General features: G+C 47.6%; 1 protein-coding gene across 1 annotated transcript; it reads left to right on the top strand.

The window, feature by feature from the left end:
- The first annotated feature begins 630 nt into the window (after nucleotides 1–630).
- LOC119180729 (uncharacterized) lies at nucleotides 631–8,847 on the top strand. The gene is made up of 3 exons (XM_037431859.2): nucleotides 631–906; nucleotides 3,320–3,484; nucleotides 7,499–8,847. Exons 1-3 carry the CDS (start codon nucleotides 899–901, stop codon nucleotides 7,899–7,901), a joined length of 576 nt encoding a protein of 191 aa, XP_037287756.2. The 5' UTR covers nucleotides 631–898; the 3' UTR covers nucleotides 7,902–8,847.
- Nucleotides 8,848–18,682: the final 9,835 nt, after the last annotated feature.

Raw genomic sequence — 18,682 nt, 5'->3', positions numbered from 1 at the left:
GAGCAGGAAAGGGCACGAAGAGAGGCTGGTGAACAGATGAATGGGGCGCGTCTGGCTGCAATAAAGAAATAGGGGAGGCGTTGCATGAGCACACCATCGATTGCTTTCCTAGATAAAACGTATATTGCAAATGGCCCGCATGCCTAATGAGTCTGCTATTTTGTATCATGCTTCAGAGTGTACAAACCTTTTTGTTTGATAAAATGCAAAGCTTTCTTATATTTTCCTGTTTGTCATATATGTATATGCGGTACGCGTTAAATAAACCTTCAGTTGATAATGTGCACTTGTTCTTGCCAAGCTTGTCCGTGTTTTCAACCGCACAATATCCACCGATTATGAATAAACAACTGACCCCATTGTCCACTTCGGATAGAACAACGGATAGTTCTGAATTTCGTGACCATTATTGAGTTGGTGAGCCTAAGGTGGTGGTGAATTGGGACGGCCGATCGTTTGCCGAACTTGCTCTTCAAGGCGACAAAGAGTCTTGTTATAATGTTAGCCCTCGGTGTAACACAGCCGACGTGATCGGGCATAACGCGCATGCGCGACGAGGTCGTGAGGCGCTGCGTGCCGGATATGATAGCTCAGAGAAGAACGGCGCTGCCAAGTACTAAGTTTCGAACGATAGCCAAAGATACGCCGATTTCATTAAACAAAAAAAGAAAAAAAGACTTGTTGCGACTAGTTTCGACCGACTCAGCAGCAGCCCACAGATGTGAGCTTAGACTTCGTTAGCGTGTTAAGCAGACGTTCTTTTTTAGCATTTTACCAGAGCGATCACTGGGGTTGAGTTCTGCAGCAATTCGACTGCAGCCCAGGAGCCAGTATTCTTGTCACTGGGGTTCGACGTTCCGAATAAGATTTTCCGCGCCAAGAACTTCAGCGCCTCCTTATGACCAAGTAAGTGCTCTACAGCTGTAGGTTCCGCAAGTAGTTAGACTGCGTGCGCGTAATTCTTTGAATGTGTATAACGTATGCTTCTAGGATCGCAACGCTTTTTACTTTGTTGTGTTGGCAACACCTCCCGCCGCCGTGGTTTGTGCGCGCTTACATGCTCTCTGCGAAACGAACTTGCCGAAACATCGGTGCCTTGGTGTAACGCTTGTCCTTCGCTCTAACTTGAAGTGATCTTTAGGATACGGTATACGCTAAGGCATTAGCAGTCGGCGTCACGGGCATGCATGCGTCGTACACCTCCCAGGTGCCCACGTTATGCTGATAGCGTATCGCACTCGCCGAACGCCATCTTTGCGTACGCCATTCAAAAACTGTCTGCTGCTTGCTATATTTGAAAAATCAGGCATACATGTAATACGAAAGACACCCACGTTCATGTGGACATTCTTGCTACGCGCTGCGCATAACTTCCCCTATAGACCACGAACACATATCAACTGCACGAACGGTCACTTGAATCTTTGAGTGTGCCGGAGCTGCGCCTTCAAGTGTAGAACACGACGGTGAAATCGGGCTCCGTTTTCATCGCCTTTTTCATTCTCTATTGCCAAGCTTCGCTTGGCGTTGTACACAACCGCGCCGAAAACAGAGGAACGTCTCAGCGCTTAACACTAGATGTTGCAACATATCCTGGCTTTTCAGACTGCCCTACAACGCTTACTGCAATGACTGTGTGCTTCTCTTTGAAAAGTGGGAAAGCATACTCGCTACGCGTATACGTTAGCAACACTCGCACATGATGCTCATGACGATGATTCGATGATTATGGCTGAGGCCCGTTGTAGGAACTTCAAACTACCCTCTCACTGCGCTATCAGCGTGTTTGGTGCTTTATGCGATTCTGCTTTTTATGCCTTGCAATACTGCGTGCCCTATGGTCTGCTCGCACTACGCAATATTCGTATAGATTATCTTGCCCCAAAAGTTTGCAGTACTGACGTGCGTATGTAGTAGGACGCCTACTTGCCATACAGAAAGCTTGGGTTTAATGGCCACAAGAATTGACTTGCATCTGTGTGGTATTTTTGCTAAAAGAAATGACATCGGCACAGAAATTTCTGCAGAATGATCTCTTCAACGTCATCGCGTCAATATACCTTACCCGGAAAAGCTGCATTACCTGACCTATACACAAGATGGCTCCATAGCCAAGAATTTTTTCAACACTTATTTTTGTTGTTTGTCCTCGGCAAGACGTTTTTATCCATCCAAGTTTTGGGAGGGGGGGAGGGGGGGTGTCTCTCAGTTCTTTTGCCAGGCTACTGGCCTGACACAAGATAAATTGTGGGGATCGATTACAAGTTTTTATTGTGCCTTTTGTTGTTAAGGCGACGGGAAGACGATTGGTCAGAACATCAAGACTGCGGGAAACGCCGTAGAATATTTTCGTCAAAACTTTTGATCTGCAGCAACTGTGAAGTATACTCGGGACACATACTGTGAACAGCTGGTGAGTGAGCTGTTGTGTACTGCGTGTCCGTGCATTTCGCGCGCATGCGCTGAGGCTTGACATGTTTTACTATAGCAATCGTCAAAGATTTTTACACTAATTTCAAGAGTGAAACTTGGTGCCTCGTCTATGCACGTCGAACATTCTGGATTAGTTTTGATTGTTCTGATAAACTTCAGCATGCTACGAGTTATTCGGGAAGTATTGCGACCACCAATGATAGGGCTAGAATCTTGGATGGCACATGTGTAAATGCTGATGCACCTTAAACATGATACTAATCGCCGACCGAAGACTTCGTGGCCGATACCGTTGCACTTTGACAGCCAATATTTTTGTCAAACTAAGTTCTTCCTATGAAGCACAGAGTTTCCTTAAATCAACTAGAGGGTATTCTTCAAGTGCGATTGTCCAGCCACCATAGAAAGGATTAGCACGTGGAATAGCCTTCGTGCTGGCGGGCTCCAAATGCACTTGTTGATCAGTTTGTTTTCATTCGCTGATTCGAATAAAAGAGAGAACAAAAGAACCTTGTCAGCTGATTTTAATTGGTGTGCTAAAAGATTAAAGTGGTCAAGTGTATGGCTTAATTATTGCTGGACTTCATCATGCAGCAAAGCGGATTCAGGGCTCGAGGAGCCAAACCAAGCCGAAAGAACGAGGATTAGACAAATCCGTGTACTACCCATTATTACCACAGTGACTAAGGTGCCGTGCATAGCAGCTTCCATAGACACTAGCGCCAGAGTGCCCCTCTTGTGTATATATAAAAAAGAAACTACGCCATAAAGGGTTTCATTATTACCGCGGGTGCGCTTTGGTTTCTCTCACGGTGAGAACCATCGGACGTTATGATTGGAAGACACCGGCTACAACAGCTATCGCTGACGTCACTCTTCGTCACAGGCCATCCTCCTCGCAAGGCGGCGATGGGGAGAAGACACGCTCCCCTCGGCAGAAGCCGTCCGCCAGAGCGGCCGAGTCCCGGATACCCGTGTGGATGCTTACACGAGGACTTCACGACACCAGTTCTTCTTCGGGAACGTCCAGCGAGCAGAGCCCCGACAAAAGGTTTGCTATTTAAGAATTCTGCGGGGTATAGCCGATATAACTTCGTCAAGCTGCGTGTTGCCAGCACTCGAGGAAAGGATTCACACACGCGACGCGCCGAATCGCACATGAAAAAAAGACACGCAAAGGCACAGGTAGGACGCACACGAGTGCGAACTAATCCCTATACACTGGCCCTGCTAGCCGAGGAAAAGAGACGCACATAAACTATGCACGTTGCAACAACTTATCTACGTGCCAGACATTCACGCATGAATCTACCGAGGTGGCCCATTGGTGGTGGGGCTCGACTGCTCAGCCGAAGGTCGTGGGACCGAATCTCGCCGGTATTTCTGATTGAGGCGAAAATGCGTGACGCCCGTGCACTAGAGTGCGCGTCAAAGAACGACAGATGGTCAAAACTTCTAAACTCTTTTTATATGACATCTCTCGGTAATATATATCGGTTTAGAAGCGTTAAATCCAAACAGTAATTATTACTACTGCAATTACCTATGTACCGCGCAAAAAAAAACAGAAAGAGCAGTCGACGATATCAGAAACGGGCCATGATGCCTTAGACATGATTGTGCTACACGAGTTCCTTATTGACGGTGATGTGTTTATTTGATGCGCAATATGTGCTTTTCGTTTCTGCTGTTTCTTTTTCTCCTGTTGCCCCACCGTGGTGGTCTAGTGGCTAAGGCACCCGGCTGCTGACCCGCTGGTCGCGGGATCAAATGCTGGCTGCAGCGGCTACATTTTCGATGAAGGCGAAAATAATGTAGGTCCGTGTGCTCAGATTTTAGTGTACGTTAAAGAACCCCATGCAGGTAATTGAATCATCCGAAGCCATCCACTATATACGGCGTCTCTCATAATCGTATGATGGTTTTGGAACCTTCAACCCCACGAATAAATAAATAAATCAATCAATCAATCAATCAATCAATCAATCAATCAATCAATCAATCTTTTCTCCTACTTTGGTGTCGTACGCAGATGTCTGGCATGGAAATAAATCGGTTGTTAGTACGCGACTTATGTGCTTATGTGTGACATGTGGAAACTTGGGCAAGTTGGTAGGACATAACTGAATGTACGAACGGAGCGACCTATAAGTAGTTACAGCGCAACTACGGAAGCAATAAACAAGGCAGCGTTCTTTTTTATACTTGTTTATTGCTTCCGTTTTTACGCTGGAGCTACCTCTAGGTTGCCCCGTTCGTATATTCAGTCATATGTGTCTTCCTGAGGTAGCTCCAGCGTAAATACAGAAGCAATAAACAAGGCAGCGTTCTTTTTTATACTTGTTTATTGCTTCCGTATTTACGCTGGAGCTACCTCTAGGTTGCCCCGTTCGTATATTCAGTCATATGTGTCTTCCTGTGTCCTGTCGTCAGTGTTTAGAGAATATGAGCGAAATGCCTTTTTGCTGGGAATCCTATGACGTCACCCTGACGTGACGCGAGAGCCCGATGGCACGAAAACAGATGAAGACATTCTGTGCCAGCTTTAGGTAGGCGAATGCCCAACTTTCTTAACTCTTTTCAGAACGGCGGTCACCTCTGGGGTGCCTCATTGCGCGCGCAGGCACCGAGGCACTCTAGTGCACCCAAGTAACCACCTCTTCAATTTTTTCCCCTCTTGAAACATGCGAGCCCCCTTGTGTCGCATATTAAATAGGACGCATTTTAAAGCTTTCGGCAAGCTGATGGGTATGACGCTGTTTTGTTTGGGCTTCAATGTGACGTGGTGCGTTTGCGTCCTACCGGCTGCCGTTGGCCTCAAGGTGCGCTGGACGTTGACTCCGCGATAGTATTATACATATAAAAGTATGTACTGTTCTTGTTAGGTTGACAGTGCTGGAGAACATGTTGTATGAGTAGCTAACGATGAGGAATTTAAAATTGAAGAGCTGTGCTTTCACCAAAAGAGACCAGAAGACCTTAACTGTACAGTGTCCTCCTCAAGTGACCACCTCTAAAGTTGAACTAGAGTTGCCAGTTTTTGTTTCTTGCGAGAAAACTATTTTCTACAAGAAATTTTGCATTTTTTACCATAACACTCTATTTCACGCCGAAAATAGAGTTCTGTGCTTGAAAGAGTCTTTGAACACTTTTTCAAAGTACCCGTTGAAAGACCTCGTTAAAGGGGCTTATTGCCTCACGAGTCGACACCCGCACATGACTTCCAGAATCCGGCTGATACTAGTGGAGCCACAAGTCTCGCGCGCACAGCAATTTATTTCTTCTCGCGTCCTGACGAGCACGTAGGAAGCTAAACAGTAAGCGGGGAGGGGGGCAGCATGGTAGAAAAAACAAGTTATATACGTCACGCGTGCATCTGAGCTTGAGCACTCCCCCCCCCTTTTTTTTCTTTTTTTTAAACGAACGCGTGGCGTCAATGCAGAGTATTCGCGCACGTGGGCAGGAGGTGGCCGTGCTATCTGCACAACTCGCGATGCTCGAAGCGGGCAATATAGCTATAAATTTGGGTAGGTTACGTAGTTACCTTTGGCGGTAACCACGCAACATGCCCGAATGTGGCCAGGAAACGGAAGTCGAAGTATAGAAACACTGTAGAGTCTGTGCGCTCATAGCAGTGACCCGAGCGTCGGCCATCGATAATCGTAGCCGCGGCGAGTTGCGTTGGTATTATTTATTCATGCGGCTTTGAACAGTCTAGCCTTATTGCTAGAGCTTGCGTAGAAGTTGAATATTGGCGTCTTGCATGTAATCTGAGCAGAATCAATGAGAAAAGAACTTTATTAAGAGGTCCTGAGCAGTTTGTCACCAGGCGATCCATGAGAGACAATATGAGTGAAACAATGCACGGTTTCGAATACATTGCGACACGTTCGGCAACGTGCGTTGATAAGAGCATGTGCGGATGAAACCTGAATGCAGTAGAAGAAAGCGATAAACACGCCTGAATATACAATACCGATTTTTTTTTTCAATTCGCACGAGGAAGGGGGGGGGGGGCATGATATCATTCGCCCCGAATATTTTCGCCAGTATAGACCCTTTTCACAAATACGCCAGCTGACGGTGACCTTTTCGTCAGTTTCACTTCGCAAAGAAGCGTGGGATAGCTAGCGCCATCATGAGGGCATGGAAAGGAAGCCGTCAAATGAGTGAGTGCTGTGATGTTTGTGTTGGCGGCTAATTTTCCGTATCATCCTCTGCAATCGCACTGCTTTCTAGCTTGAACGAGCTGCTAGGGCTCTCCGATAAGCATTCTGAGCTGCTTCCGCTGCACAATGAGCAATATTTAGTACCCTTCAACGGGTTAGACGAGCAGTTTGGCTTTTTGTGACTGGCACTGCATAGATCCGGCCTGCAAGAGACTCTCATCGGTGTGCCCTTCCGACGCGGTCCGTGTCCTGCAGGCATGCAAGAGGTGTCTTTGTGCGCTGCGAAAAGCGCGGATCAGCGTCGCTGTGACACACAGCCTGCGTCGTCTGCTGCGGTGCCCTCACAATGGCGGCAGACTGTAGTTCGCGGCCGCGGCACTAGGGGCGTCATTTCTCGAAAAGGGTCTGATTGGTGGCTAAAGTCAAGGCACGAGAAAATTAAACCCTTCACTGCAAAGTACGAGTCCTCATCCTCACTATTTAAAGGAAAATAAATAAATATAGTTTTTGGTTGTATTACGGCTTGGTGGCGTTAGCCACCGCCCGCTTTAAAGGGTACAGCCACATCCGTCCTTTCTTTCTTTCTTTCTTTCGTTCGTTCGTTCGTTCTTTCTTTCTTTCTTTCTTTCTTTCTTTCTTTCTTTCGTTCGTTCGTTCTTCCTTGTTCGGCCGTTTGTACCATTCCACGTGCTCGATGACCAGTTTCTTCCAGTAGTCCACATCCTTGTCTACGGGTATCTTGTTCCACAGTTACAAACTGTCTGTCACGTTAGCTGCATACCACAATGGCAAGCCTTGGGCAGTTCTAGTTGTGCATTTAGGCAGCTTCGCCGTGCATCGGTTTTCAGAGGGCACGAATGGCAGGTCACAATTTTTCGTAATTTTTTTTTTCGTAGGTCACCTCGAAGGCAGGGATGCGTCACTTGGCTTTTGTCGCCCGGGATCTGCACATCCCCGTGTAGACCCGGCTGTATCTCGGAGCGTGACTGGCTCGAGGCCGGATCTTCGTCGGGTGCCGTCAAGCAGAGTCCCGTAAAGCGGCTCGCCCCCGGATCGAGGCCTTCCAAGATGGCGCGAATGCAGCGAAAGACGCCCGTCGTGACTGCCACCGTTTCGGGAATCCCTCGCCGGCGGCGCTCGTCGGACGACCTGTCCCGCCAGGCTAAGTTCCTTTCGGAACTGAACATCAGCGATGTCGACAGCGAGGACGACGGCGCGACAGCGCACGCCCACGATGACATGGAGGTCGACCCGACCTCGCGTCCCCGTCCTGGCCAAAAGTCCGCAGAGGACTCCTAGTCCTCGTAGCGGTGGTGCAAATCCTCCCCACCTTCTCCGGACAATTGCAAACCGCCGTTCGCGCACTCTAGAAGAAACAGTCGAGCATCTAGGAAGTGTTTGTGCCGCAGAGCCACCATCATCTGACTTGCTCGCGCTTAACTTGGAAAAAAAAAATCTGGCCCTCACATCTTTCATCGCAAGAAGTTTTCGTCGCGTTTGTTCCCTGAAGGTGCCTGTACTGTGGTGTAAATGTAACAACACGAGGTTGTCGACGATCATAATTGTGTAGCAGACACGATCGACCCTTCCCTTTACTCAATTTTTTTATTTGAGGGTATATACAGAGAAGCTCATCATAAACATGTATATTCATCGATTACGCTAAGATTTCGCTTTACGCCTTGTTCTAAACTTTCAGTTACTTACCGGCCCTGACTTCTCTGACGTATTACTTTTTAATATCTACTTTTAGATTTTTAGTGTTTTTGGGAAGATCTTTGTTAGCGTACGTTGTTCTGCGTGCTAATAAAAATAAAAGGTGTCAAATAAAGCCATGCACTCGAACTTTTGACCAAACCGGTGAACTTTCATTTCCTACAGCATCTTGTATATAACTTCCTGAACATCATCGCCCAACAGCGTAGCCACTAAATTTTAAGAGAATCCTTTTTTTAAGTTTCATTCATGGCACCGTTGTAACAACTATTACCTAGGAGGTGCGTAATTTGTTTCACGGTGCTTGCATTCAACCCGTTCGATACACTGTTACGCCTGTTTTTGTGTTCAAACTCGCCGAGTCGTCTGACATATATTAACCATTTTTGAATTTAGGCACATTTGCTGTGCCTGCCGTTGTTTTTAAGTTAACTCAATTCGTTCTTACTTTGTACCGACTGCCTCTTTCACACCGCATCTACGAGGCCTGTAATGTGTTTGTAAATAAAAAAAATATACTAAACAAGTATAGTATTGTGCGTTCTCTAATAGGCGTTTAGTAATGAAGTAGAAATGCATATTTAGCAGCACTTCTATTTCACACTGAGTATAGATTGCTGTGAATGTGAAGACATTCACAGCATTCACAAGCGCCAGCGTCTTTCTTGGTCATGACACTCGGCCATGACTGCGCGCGCGCGGAACTGGCAGCAAAGTTTCTGGTGGGCGGTCTTGGCTGCATTGTGGTGGTCAGCCCGGACCACAAGGCAACATAGAGCGACGGTCTGGGGGAAGCGTCTATGGTGGACGGCACTGGCTGCCTCGAGCTGGTCGCTCTTTTGCACTCCACGATGTCTCTTGAAAAAGCGCTGTGGACTCAGGCGGCCGGCACTGGCTGCCCCGCGTTGCGGCCGACGCTCTCGGCCGTGCCGCGGTTTGGTCCCGGTATCTGCCAAAGGTAGATCTGGCGTTCGATATACTGGCTGCATCTCGGAGGTCGGCCTTGGCCACGCTCACTGGGTGCCAGAGTCTTCCACAAGTCTATCAGAAGGTCGAGACTGGCTGCATCGTTGTGGTCGGTCTCGGCCATGCAGAGACTCTCTGTGGGAAGCAGCTAAACATGCACCTGACAGCGTGCTTCGGACGGGCCGCAAAATCAGCGGCAGACGTTGAACTCCGGTCGGGGGTAGCCGAAAGAGTATCCCAAAAGACGCGCTGGGTACCTTGGCTTGTGTCGAGAATGGGTACGCAACTTCTGAGATGCGTGGCAGAGAAGATAATTTACGGCCGGTTTTGGCATCTGCGGCAGGAAATTTTGTGAAGCTGTCATCGTATTGGCTGCTGTCTGCATCTTGAGCGCCAACTTTTTCCTCATGATCTTGGTCAGTGAGACCAGCAGTGGTTACCTTGGGCTCTACCGGCGCCATGACCGTAGGCGGTTCAAGCATAGGCGATGCTGGTGTCTCCACTTGCCTCAGTAAAGGTGATATTGGGGCTGGCTTCTCTAACTGAGCTGTGTGAGGACTGGTATCAGCCTCTACCACTGACATGATGGCGTCGCGTACCGGCACGGGTACTGAGAGCAGAAGTGGCGTGTGGCACCTGCGTCTGACATCATTCGTAGGACAGGCGGAGAAGCTTTCTGCCGCGTGGCTGCAGGGCTCCGAGGAACCTTCGAGGTGTTGCTCCACTTCGGCTCGGTGTGCGAACGGGGGTGCGTCGGTGAAGGGCAATGCAGCACAGTCGAGATGATTCTCTGCGGCTGTTTCGTTGAAGCAGCGCCCTTCAAGAGGTCCGATTTTGGTAGCGGCCTCTGGCTGCAGTGAACATGCTTCGGGTATCGACAAAGTGTCTAACTTCTCGTGTGGTAAGCTGCAGCGCACAGCTGTAGCCTCGAGGTGGAAAGCCTCTGGAGCATTCTTCTCGATACCGGCCAGGTTGGACGGGGTGGTGGTAAAGAGGTGGTAGGGATTACGAGAGGTGGCAGCTATGAGATTGCAGCTCCACTCTGCCCATGACTGCTGCTTGCAGCCTTCATAGCGACGCCACGCCGCTGCACCTTCCCAAAGACGGTATATGGCCACATACCATTTCTGATTCTCTGTCCAGGCCGCACACATTGCTAGCGCGTTGACGGTTGCCACCCAGCTGTCGGCGTCGTTCCGGACTCCGTGGAATTCCGGTAGTTCGCAGACGGCTGGTGATTGTGGGGTGGCAGGTGGCAACGCAGCGAACACCGAAGCAAAGCTGTCGAGCTGGTGTGAGAGCTCTATGAGAGAAGACCGAAGCTGCCTGCGTTGCTCCGGTGTGCTTGCCTTAAGGTCGCATGAGGCAGCTACATCCAACACTGCGTTGATGTCACACAATGCTGGCGACATTGTAGGAGCTCGCTCGGCGATCAACGCTGTCAGTTCGTTAGTCTCGACGTGGAGTAGCGCAATGGTACGCCGCAGGTCCGCGGTGCTGTCGGGCATTAAGCCCGAAGAGTCAGTGATCGTGGTCTTTGAGTAAATAGCAATTGCAGCACTCACCCCGGTGTGGCCGACAAGCAGGGAAGCCTGGACGGCGTTCCGTGGCGGCTCGTTTGTTGAAAGAGTACCGCAACGGGAATGTAGGCCATGGGAAACGTGGGCGGCATTCCGAAGGGACAGAAGCTGATCCGGATCCCTGCAGTGAAACGGTGGTAGGGTTTCAATCAGGTCATGGCTTAGAACCACAGGGGAGGCCTGGAAGCCGTCCACAGGTGGTCTGAAGGGTGGCTGAAGCGGCGGGTGGGACCCCATCGCTAAGGAAGTGTGAACGGCGTTCCTTCATGGAGAAGCCCGCGCTACCGACGAACCACGAAGACACGTACCGGTGGCTTTCCGCAGAGGGTTCAGTTGTCGGACTGCGTCATTGTAATGCCGAGAAAAGAGACAACACCCGGTCCTGGGCCAGCTGTTCTTACTCTGACTTCGTTCTTCTCTTCTTTGCTGAAGCGCTATAGCGTCTTTTTTGGTCATTACACAATATATATATATATATATATATATATATATATATATATATATATATATATATATATATATATATATATATATATATATATATATATATATATATATATATATATATATATATGACTACTGCAGTCGTACATGTGCATCAATAATAAACATGTATTTTCGTTCTAGTAGTAAAGCAGTTATTTATGCGGTCAATGCCGTCATTAGGAATTTCCTGTAACGTGTAGATGCCCTCAAACGCTTATCTTACATTTTTATGCTCTGATTGAATAATATATCAAAGAAGATACAAGCTAGGGGTTAAGGCAGCAGCCCGAAACGATTCGGATACAGGCATCCATCATGATGCCAAATTGGTAACTTCGCGAAACCACTGACAAACGGCAGCAATTTCGCATAAGGTCTATACGTGCAGGTCTAAGGATTGTTCAACGAGGCCACGTGTGGTAAAACATAAGCGTTCGAAGGCTTTCTGGATGGGGGGTATGACGTTTCGAGGGAGCACCTGCCTTCCTATTACGTCAATGTATGTGGCTATATTTGCGCCCCCCCTCCCTAGGTGACTAGGGTAGACAGCCGCCACCCCGCGTCACTCACCCCCCCCACCTCCCCGTGCAAACGCCTATGGCAAAGAAGTCACGGGTATGATCTCGCTAGAGCAATCACGGGATATCGAGAATCGTCCGCTAGATTTGCAATTTACGTGATTATACCGATTGATGGAAGAAAATTCGCGTCACCTGCCGGCAGAGCCAATCACCTTTTAACGGGCGCCACGGGATTTGACTGTTTGTAATCTTTTCAAAGCACGCACTAACACCTGACAGGTGAAAAACCAAACCGCGTAGTCTGCCGATACACTTCATGACGTATACCTACTCGGAGTTCCCTTGGACGCTGAACGATACTGCTATTATGCTACATCTGATAAGATGGCTTAGCGGCAATGATACTTCAAATTTTGCCCTTACCACGCATTGTTACTTGCACATGCTGAAGCTCCTATGCCTGCACGGCTTGTGCTCGGGACCGCATCATCGCAGGTGCCACTGCGGCTCACTGGATGTGACAAGCCGGTTCTGTTTTCCGTCGTTACGCTTACGCTCTGAAAGGAAACGTAGTTGTTCGTTATTGCGACAATGATTCGTGAGGTATGTCTGAAAAGAAAGTTGCAAACCTCAGACTTTTCCGTAGCATTCGTTCAGAAAAGAACAGATGACAATGCAGCCAGGCTGAATTTTAGTAATTAATAGAGCAACGGGAAAGTTGGGGTGCATGGAAATTTAAAGTTGTACTTCTGTCTCGCAGGAGAACGTTGAGGGGCAGATATGGAGAGAAAAAGATTGATTACAAAGGTTTTGTGATACAACCAAATACTATCAAAAGCAGAAGCAAATTTATCCACCACCTCACCCTAAACTGAACACAGCAGAATCAGTTGCTATAACAGACAGAAAGCTACGCGAATCGCGTGAAATAGGAAATGAGCGAGCCCTGGAGGCAGCGCTGGAGCAACAGCTCATATCGGCCATCTGAGCTGCCCCAGGCTTGGGCCTTCCACTTACCGGATATAAGTAGAGTTATTTCTTCCCTTAAAGCCACTCGTGAGGTATTTCATTTCGAGCATCTTCTACATAGTCCTGTGATTTGTTTTAGGTTGTAGTGTACATTTCTTTATTTTATTTTTTACCTTTTTACATAGCAAGTATTCTCCATCTAAGTATTCTGGAAGTATTTCCACTTACTCCGTTAGTATCTGTGAGAAAACTATGAAACTCTACGACAGTCGTGAAAAACAAGTGGAATCTGCATGTTTATGTACAGGCTATTCTCAAAACAAATAGAGTCGCAGGAATCGCATTCAAAGTGGCTCAGTAAATTTGGGCGGAACAATGCTACTGTGCCTTCATGTGGTCCCACAGCAGTAAGAACTGCAAATTTGGCTGCGCATCTTTTATGTAGGTGTTGGAGGAGTAAATGCTGTCTAGGCCCGTGTGCCCAGATTTGGGTTCGCGTTGTAAACCCCATGTGGTCGAATTTTCTGGAGCCCTCCACTACGGCGTCTCTCATGATCATATGGTAGTTTTGCGACAATAAACCTCACATATCAATCAATCAATTCTATATAAGTGTCTGTCTTTACTAATAAATGAGCAGCACTTGCAAATCTTCTACGATTAAATGCAAGGTGAGACGTGCTTCCGTGCTACAATATTGATGGGAAATGTTCCACCACTTACCATCGCGGAAAGCTTTGCCGTCATCCTGGTGCTTCGTAGCGTTCCGTTCTGTATCGCAATTTCCATCAGAAACCAAACAGATAGATAGCGCCTACAGTCATGTAGCGCCAACAATTGAACGGGCATGCAACTATGTTACTGAAGAAGGCAAAGCGCTAGGTACACGGATGATTTCGCTGTTCTTAGGCGGAAGGAAAGAAAAAAATTCGGCAGATTCCACGTACCTGGGTATCGACGTTATGCGAAGCGTGCGGAGCAATTTTTTTATTGAGCAACACGTCATGAAGTGACGCTAAATATATGTACAAATCTCTCACGCACAGACATATACTGAAGGGTTGCAGATGTTTATATAAACAGTTGTTTGCACTTGCGCAACGATGTCAACTGGAACATCCCTGTTAGCAATACCAAAAGCTGATATGATGCGCTGATGCTCGCGAAGATGCTAGCCCTGGACACTGCTGCATAAATCAATTTTAGCGCATGGCACCTAACCACACTTGACGTTAACCTGACCGTGACGGCTGTATCAAAGGAGTAAAATGTAATGTTTATAAAATTGGGTAAGCAGCACTGCAACGACTGTTAACGTTTCACGAAGAATGGCGTCTATCTCAAAAGTAATTTCGAGGCATGATGTAGCTCTGTGGTAGAATGCTTGACTGCCACGCAGAATGCTTGGATTCAATTCCTGCTGAAACTCTGAAATTTATTATTTGCATTCGTCGAGGGGTCAACGCTGCCTATGTCAGGTTTTTTGAACACTGACATTTACTCTATGCCTTCGCAGGGTCGAAGCTAGCGATGACGGGCATTGCTTAACACTCATGCGTTACAATTGCCCATGTGTGTTCTCGTCAGTCACCTGTGGCACCTACCCACATACCAGCGGCACATACTCGCCCGCGGGTATGTGCCACTGTTTGGCGGGAAGCGTTTGACGACGTACGCGGCGACGGGTTTGTGACATTATTCATGCCTTGACTGGTACGTCATACTCGTCAAACCATCTTACCCACCCATGAAAATTTTGGTTCACGCCAAGTAAAGGGGGTGACCACGAGACCACCCAAACGTAAGCGGCTAGATAGATAGATACGCTCAAAGTCGCCAACTTACACTAAGAAATGATTTGCATTAAAAAAAAAAAAAACAGGACAGCAACGCTATAGTCAGTTCTCAGACCAGTTGAGTATACCCTGAACTTTTGGCGGGAATGATTGACCGATATGTGGGGTTTAACATCTCAAAACCACCTTATGATTATGAGAAGCGCGATATTTTTGCTAGAGGTGAAACTATAACTAACCCAATATGCAGGAGCAACTCAGCATTATTTGTGCTAAACTATCGTCACATTGTTTGGGGAGTTGCTCTGTAAGACACTCAACAAGTCACTTTCAAGAGAACAAATTAAATTTGCTACGATAGCAACGTTAGACATTTCAAGTAGGGCATGGTATGTATCTATGCATGACGAAAAACGCTTCTGCCTTTTTCTTTGCGATTGAAAACTCTCGCAGTTTCAAATGTGATGTCACGAAGCCCTTGCAGAAGTGACCGGTGGGCCCGTTTGCATATGTGTCGCTGTAGTGCAGTGTATACCATTATCGGTGTGAACACGTCTCTGTAAACGCCTGTTTAAGCAAATTCGACAAATCCAATTATCCAGGCAGGAATTTGCAGCTGCTTCGACGGAAACATTGTATGAGTAAGTTTTTTATATCGATATTAGTTATACGAACACTCGAGAAGCTTTTGACAAGGTGATGGTTTGTATTAAGTCTAAATAAAACAAAAACATTACCCCAAGTATCGTGTATTTCATATACTTACGAGCGATAGCTTGCAGAGCGTACAGGCTGGCGCGCCAGAAGCAAAGATGAAGCATGCAGGCCTGCTGTCGGGCAAAATAACCTGAAAGGTGTGGTCAGCTGCTGACCCGCAAGTCACAGATTCGATCCCGGTTGCGGCGGTCGGATTTCGAGAAAAAAAATCACATCATATTCAAAGAGTGAATGATGATGAGTGGGGTGAAGTGCTGGATTGTTTCATTGCTAAACCGTGAACTATCCACGAATATCCTCCACTACATTATCAGAGACGGGACAAACACTGTATATAATACAAGAAATTTCATAATTCGTAAGTGGTAGCTATACGTCGCTTCCGTTCCTCCTTCATTATAACGGCTTTTTGTTCCGTTAAGTGGTGGATCGGTGATGAGGCGTAGTGTGATGTTTGCAAGGTCGAAAAAGTGGGCAATTTGCAAAGTTGGAACTACAAGCGGTCACGTACAAACAAGCGATGGAAACAGTGGGACAATCTATGGTTTTTTAACACGCACCTGGATACAAGCACACGACCATCTCGAATTTCATATTGGCTACTTCTCAACAGTAGTTGCTTTATCGTTGGCGAAGGGATGAATCGGTGATGGGGCGTAGTGAGATGTTTGCAAGGATGAAGTAGTGGGCAGTTTGCAAAGCTGGATCTATAAGCGGTGACGTACACACAAGCGATGGAAACAGTGGTACAATCTATGGTTTTTTAACACACACCTGTATACAAAGCACACAACCATCTTGGATTTCATATTGGCTACTTCTCAACAGTATTTGCTTTATCGTTGGCGAAGGGATGGATCGGTGATGGGGCGTAGTGGGATGTTTGCAAGGACGAAGTAGTGGGCAGTTTGCAAAGCTGGAACTATAAGCGGTCGCGTACACACAAGCGATGGAAACAGTGGGACAATCTATGGTTTTTTAAGACACACCTGTATACAAAGCACACGACCATCTTGGATTTCATATTGGCTACTTCCCAACAGTATTTGTTTTATGGTCGGTGAAGGGATGGATCGGTGATGGGGCGTAGTGAGATGTTTGCAAGGACGATGTAGTGGGCAGTTTGCGAAGGTGGAACTATAAGAGGTCACGTACAAACAAGCGATGTAAACAGTGGGCAATCTATGGTTTTTTAACACGCATCTGGATACAAGCACACGACCATCTTGAATTTCATATTGGCTACTTCCCAACAGTATTTCCTTTATGGTCGGTGAAGGGATTGATCGGTGATGGGGCGTAGTGGGATGTTTGCAAGGACATAATAGCGGGCAGTTTTCAAAGGTGGAACTACAGGCTGTTACGTACATGCAAGGGATGGACAGACCCACACCTTTAGGAGCTTCGCCTCTCAAAAATGATGGAAGCTCATATAATCTTCAATGTCATTGTGCGTTAAAGGACGCCACAACAACACTTTCCCGAATAATTTTATTAGGGGTACATCATTTCCGTATTAGAACTTGTGTTTGAAGTGGGACTTGAGTATCTTATCGGCTTATTCGCTTCAACGCCATTCTTTCTCGCTATCGCTCGTTATCATGCGAAGCCGTAAGCGAGCTAGATGCCAGAATTCGACGTAAGGTTAAGACCGGGGGATTGCTGTGTACGCCTCTCACGACTGCCTAGCACCCGCCGTTCAGCCACGTGGTTGACTATAGAGGGATTTCATTTTTTCACTGTCAGAGCACCAAGTCAGTCCAATAAATTCTTTTGCAAGTTATCGCCGACGTGGTCTCTGCTTTCTCTTTCTCGGTGCCTTCCAGCTTGCATTCATCTACGCGACAATATCAGGGCTTTGACACGTAAAGCCACGTGTGTACTGCAGGAGCGTGAAAGGGCGCCAGTGATGGCTATGTCGCAGCTGTTGCTAGCGTAAAGCTTGATGAAAAGGGAGCAATCGCGTACTCTATCGCGACAGACATTAGTAGACTGCTCCCACACTTGCACCTGTCACGCTCACGCCCCTTACTTCAGGTACAGGATTCACGCAGCATAAAAACCACTTTGCTCTTTGGAGCGGTTGCGTTCAAACACAACCTGTGCGCCGCCGGTCTGTTGTGCTCATGCCGCTCGCACCGCCATTATGACTTTTCCTTTAACATGAACGGGAAATCTGGACATGAAATACATCACTCCCCCATGCGAGCTCTTTCGATGTGTTCATGTAAGGCAATTTTCATTTCTCCCTCCGCTGATCGGCGAGAGCATGGCGACGAGCACACCTCTGTTTTCGGTTCTTCTGCAGCGTTACTTTGAAGTCACGAAGCTTTCTAAAGTGTCGACACAAATGAGAGTGACGGAATGCGTATTAACAATGTAGCCGAGGTTTGAATGAGCGTGCCTAGTCTCTACAAGCCAGCGTCCACGGAATCCACTACCTAATAGTGTTCGTGTTCTTATTCCCGCCATACTCCTGTTTCATTTTCTTTGTTTTTTGTAGACTCCCGAAACAAAAAGAATAATTGACCAGCACGCGCGCCCAGTTTCATAGACTTGTGAGGTATTGAACACGGGGAAACGTAGAAAAAACCGACATAAAAAATAACCTTGAACACACTATACGTAGCTGTCAAGCCATCCAGCATATAAGCTATATAAGCTATTGAACGTTTATGATGCGGCAACGAGCAACTAATAGGGGGGGGGGGGGGCACTTGCAAGGGGCATCTCTTCCACTCTGACCACAAGAGTGGTCAGGACGCTCATGAGCACCCATGATGGATGCCCCTGCAAAACAATTCTGTGGAGACGATCAGTGCCATCCGTTGCATACACAATTCAATAACGGAAGGAATCACCCTGCTACTGTGGCAGTATTTGCAGGGTGTTATGCCTGCGAGTCCACACCGAACGTCCATGCCTCTGAAAAATGCAATCTGTGTCAAGGTCAGCACGCGAGCCCGCCTGACGCGAACAACTCAACGGCGTCATCACGCGGCGGCGCCTTTCTGTCGCACAACGCACAGAGAGCCCCATCCGCCCACGAGCCTGTTGCAGCAATAGGCGCCTTCCTGTCTGGCGAGTCTTACGCAATGCGTGGCGACGTCACTCATCCTTGGCTGCAACCACGCGCAGCGGCTCCGGATTCGATGAGAATGACGCGGCCCAGTGGCGACCCCATTGGAGGATTCTGACTTCATGGCCAGGGGCGCTTCTAGTTGGACATTTGGTTACTCAAGGAATCATCTCAGTGCATTTAAAAGAAGCCCTGCGGTGCCTCGCGAGCAGTAGACCTATGAGTCAGAGAAGAGAGTTCGGCTCTTCGA

Source organism: Rhipicephalus microplus, chromosome 10, assembly GCF_043290135.1.
Source record: "Rhipicephalus microplus isolate Deutch F79 chromosome 10, USDA_Rmic, whole genome shotgun sequence".
Lineage (NCBI taxonomy): Eukaryota > Metazoa > Arthropoda > Arachnida > Ixodida > Ixodidae > Rhipicephalus > Rhipicephalus microplus.
The sequence above is the reverse complement of the archived record's forward strand: the minus strand, read 5'-3'. Positions and strand labels throughout refer to the sequence as shown.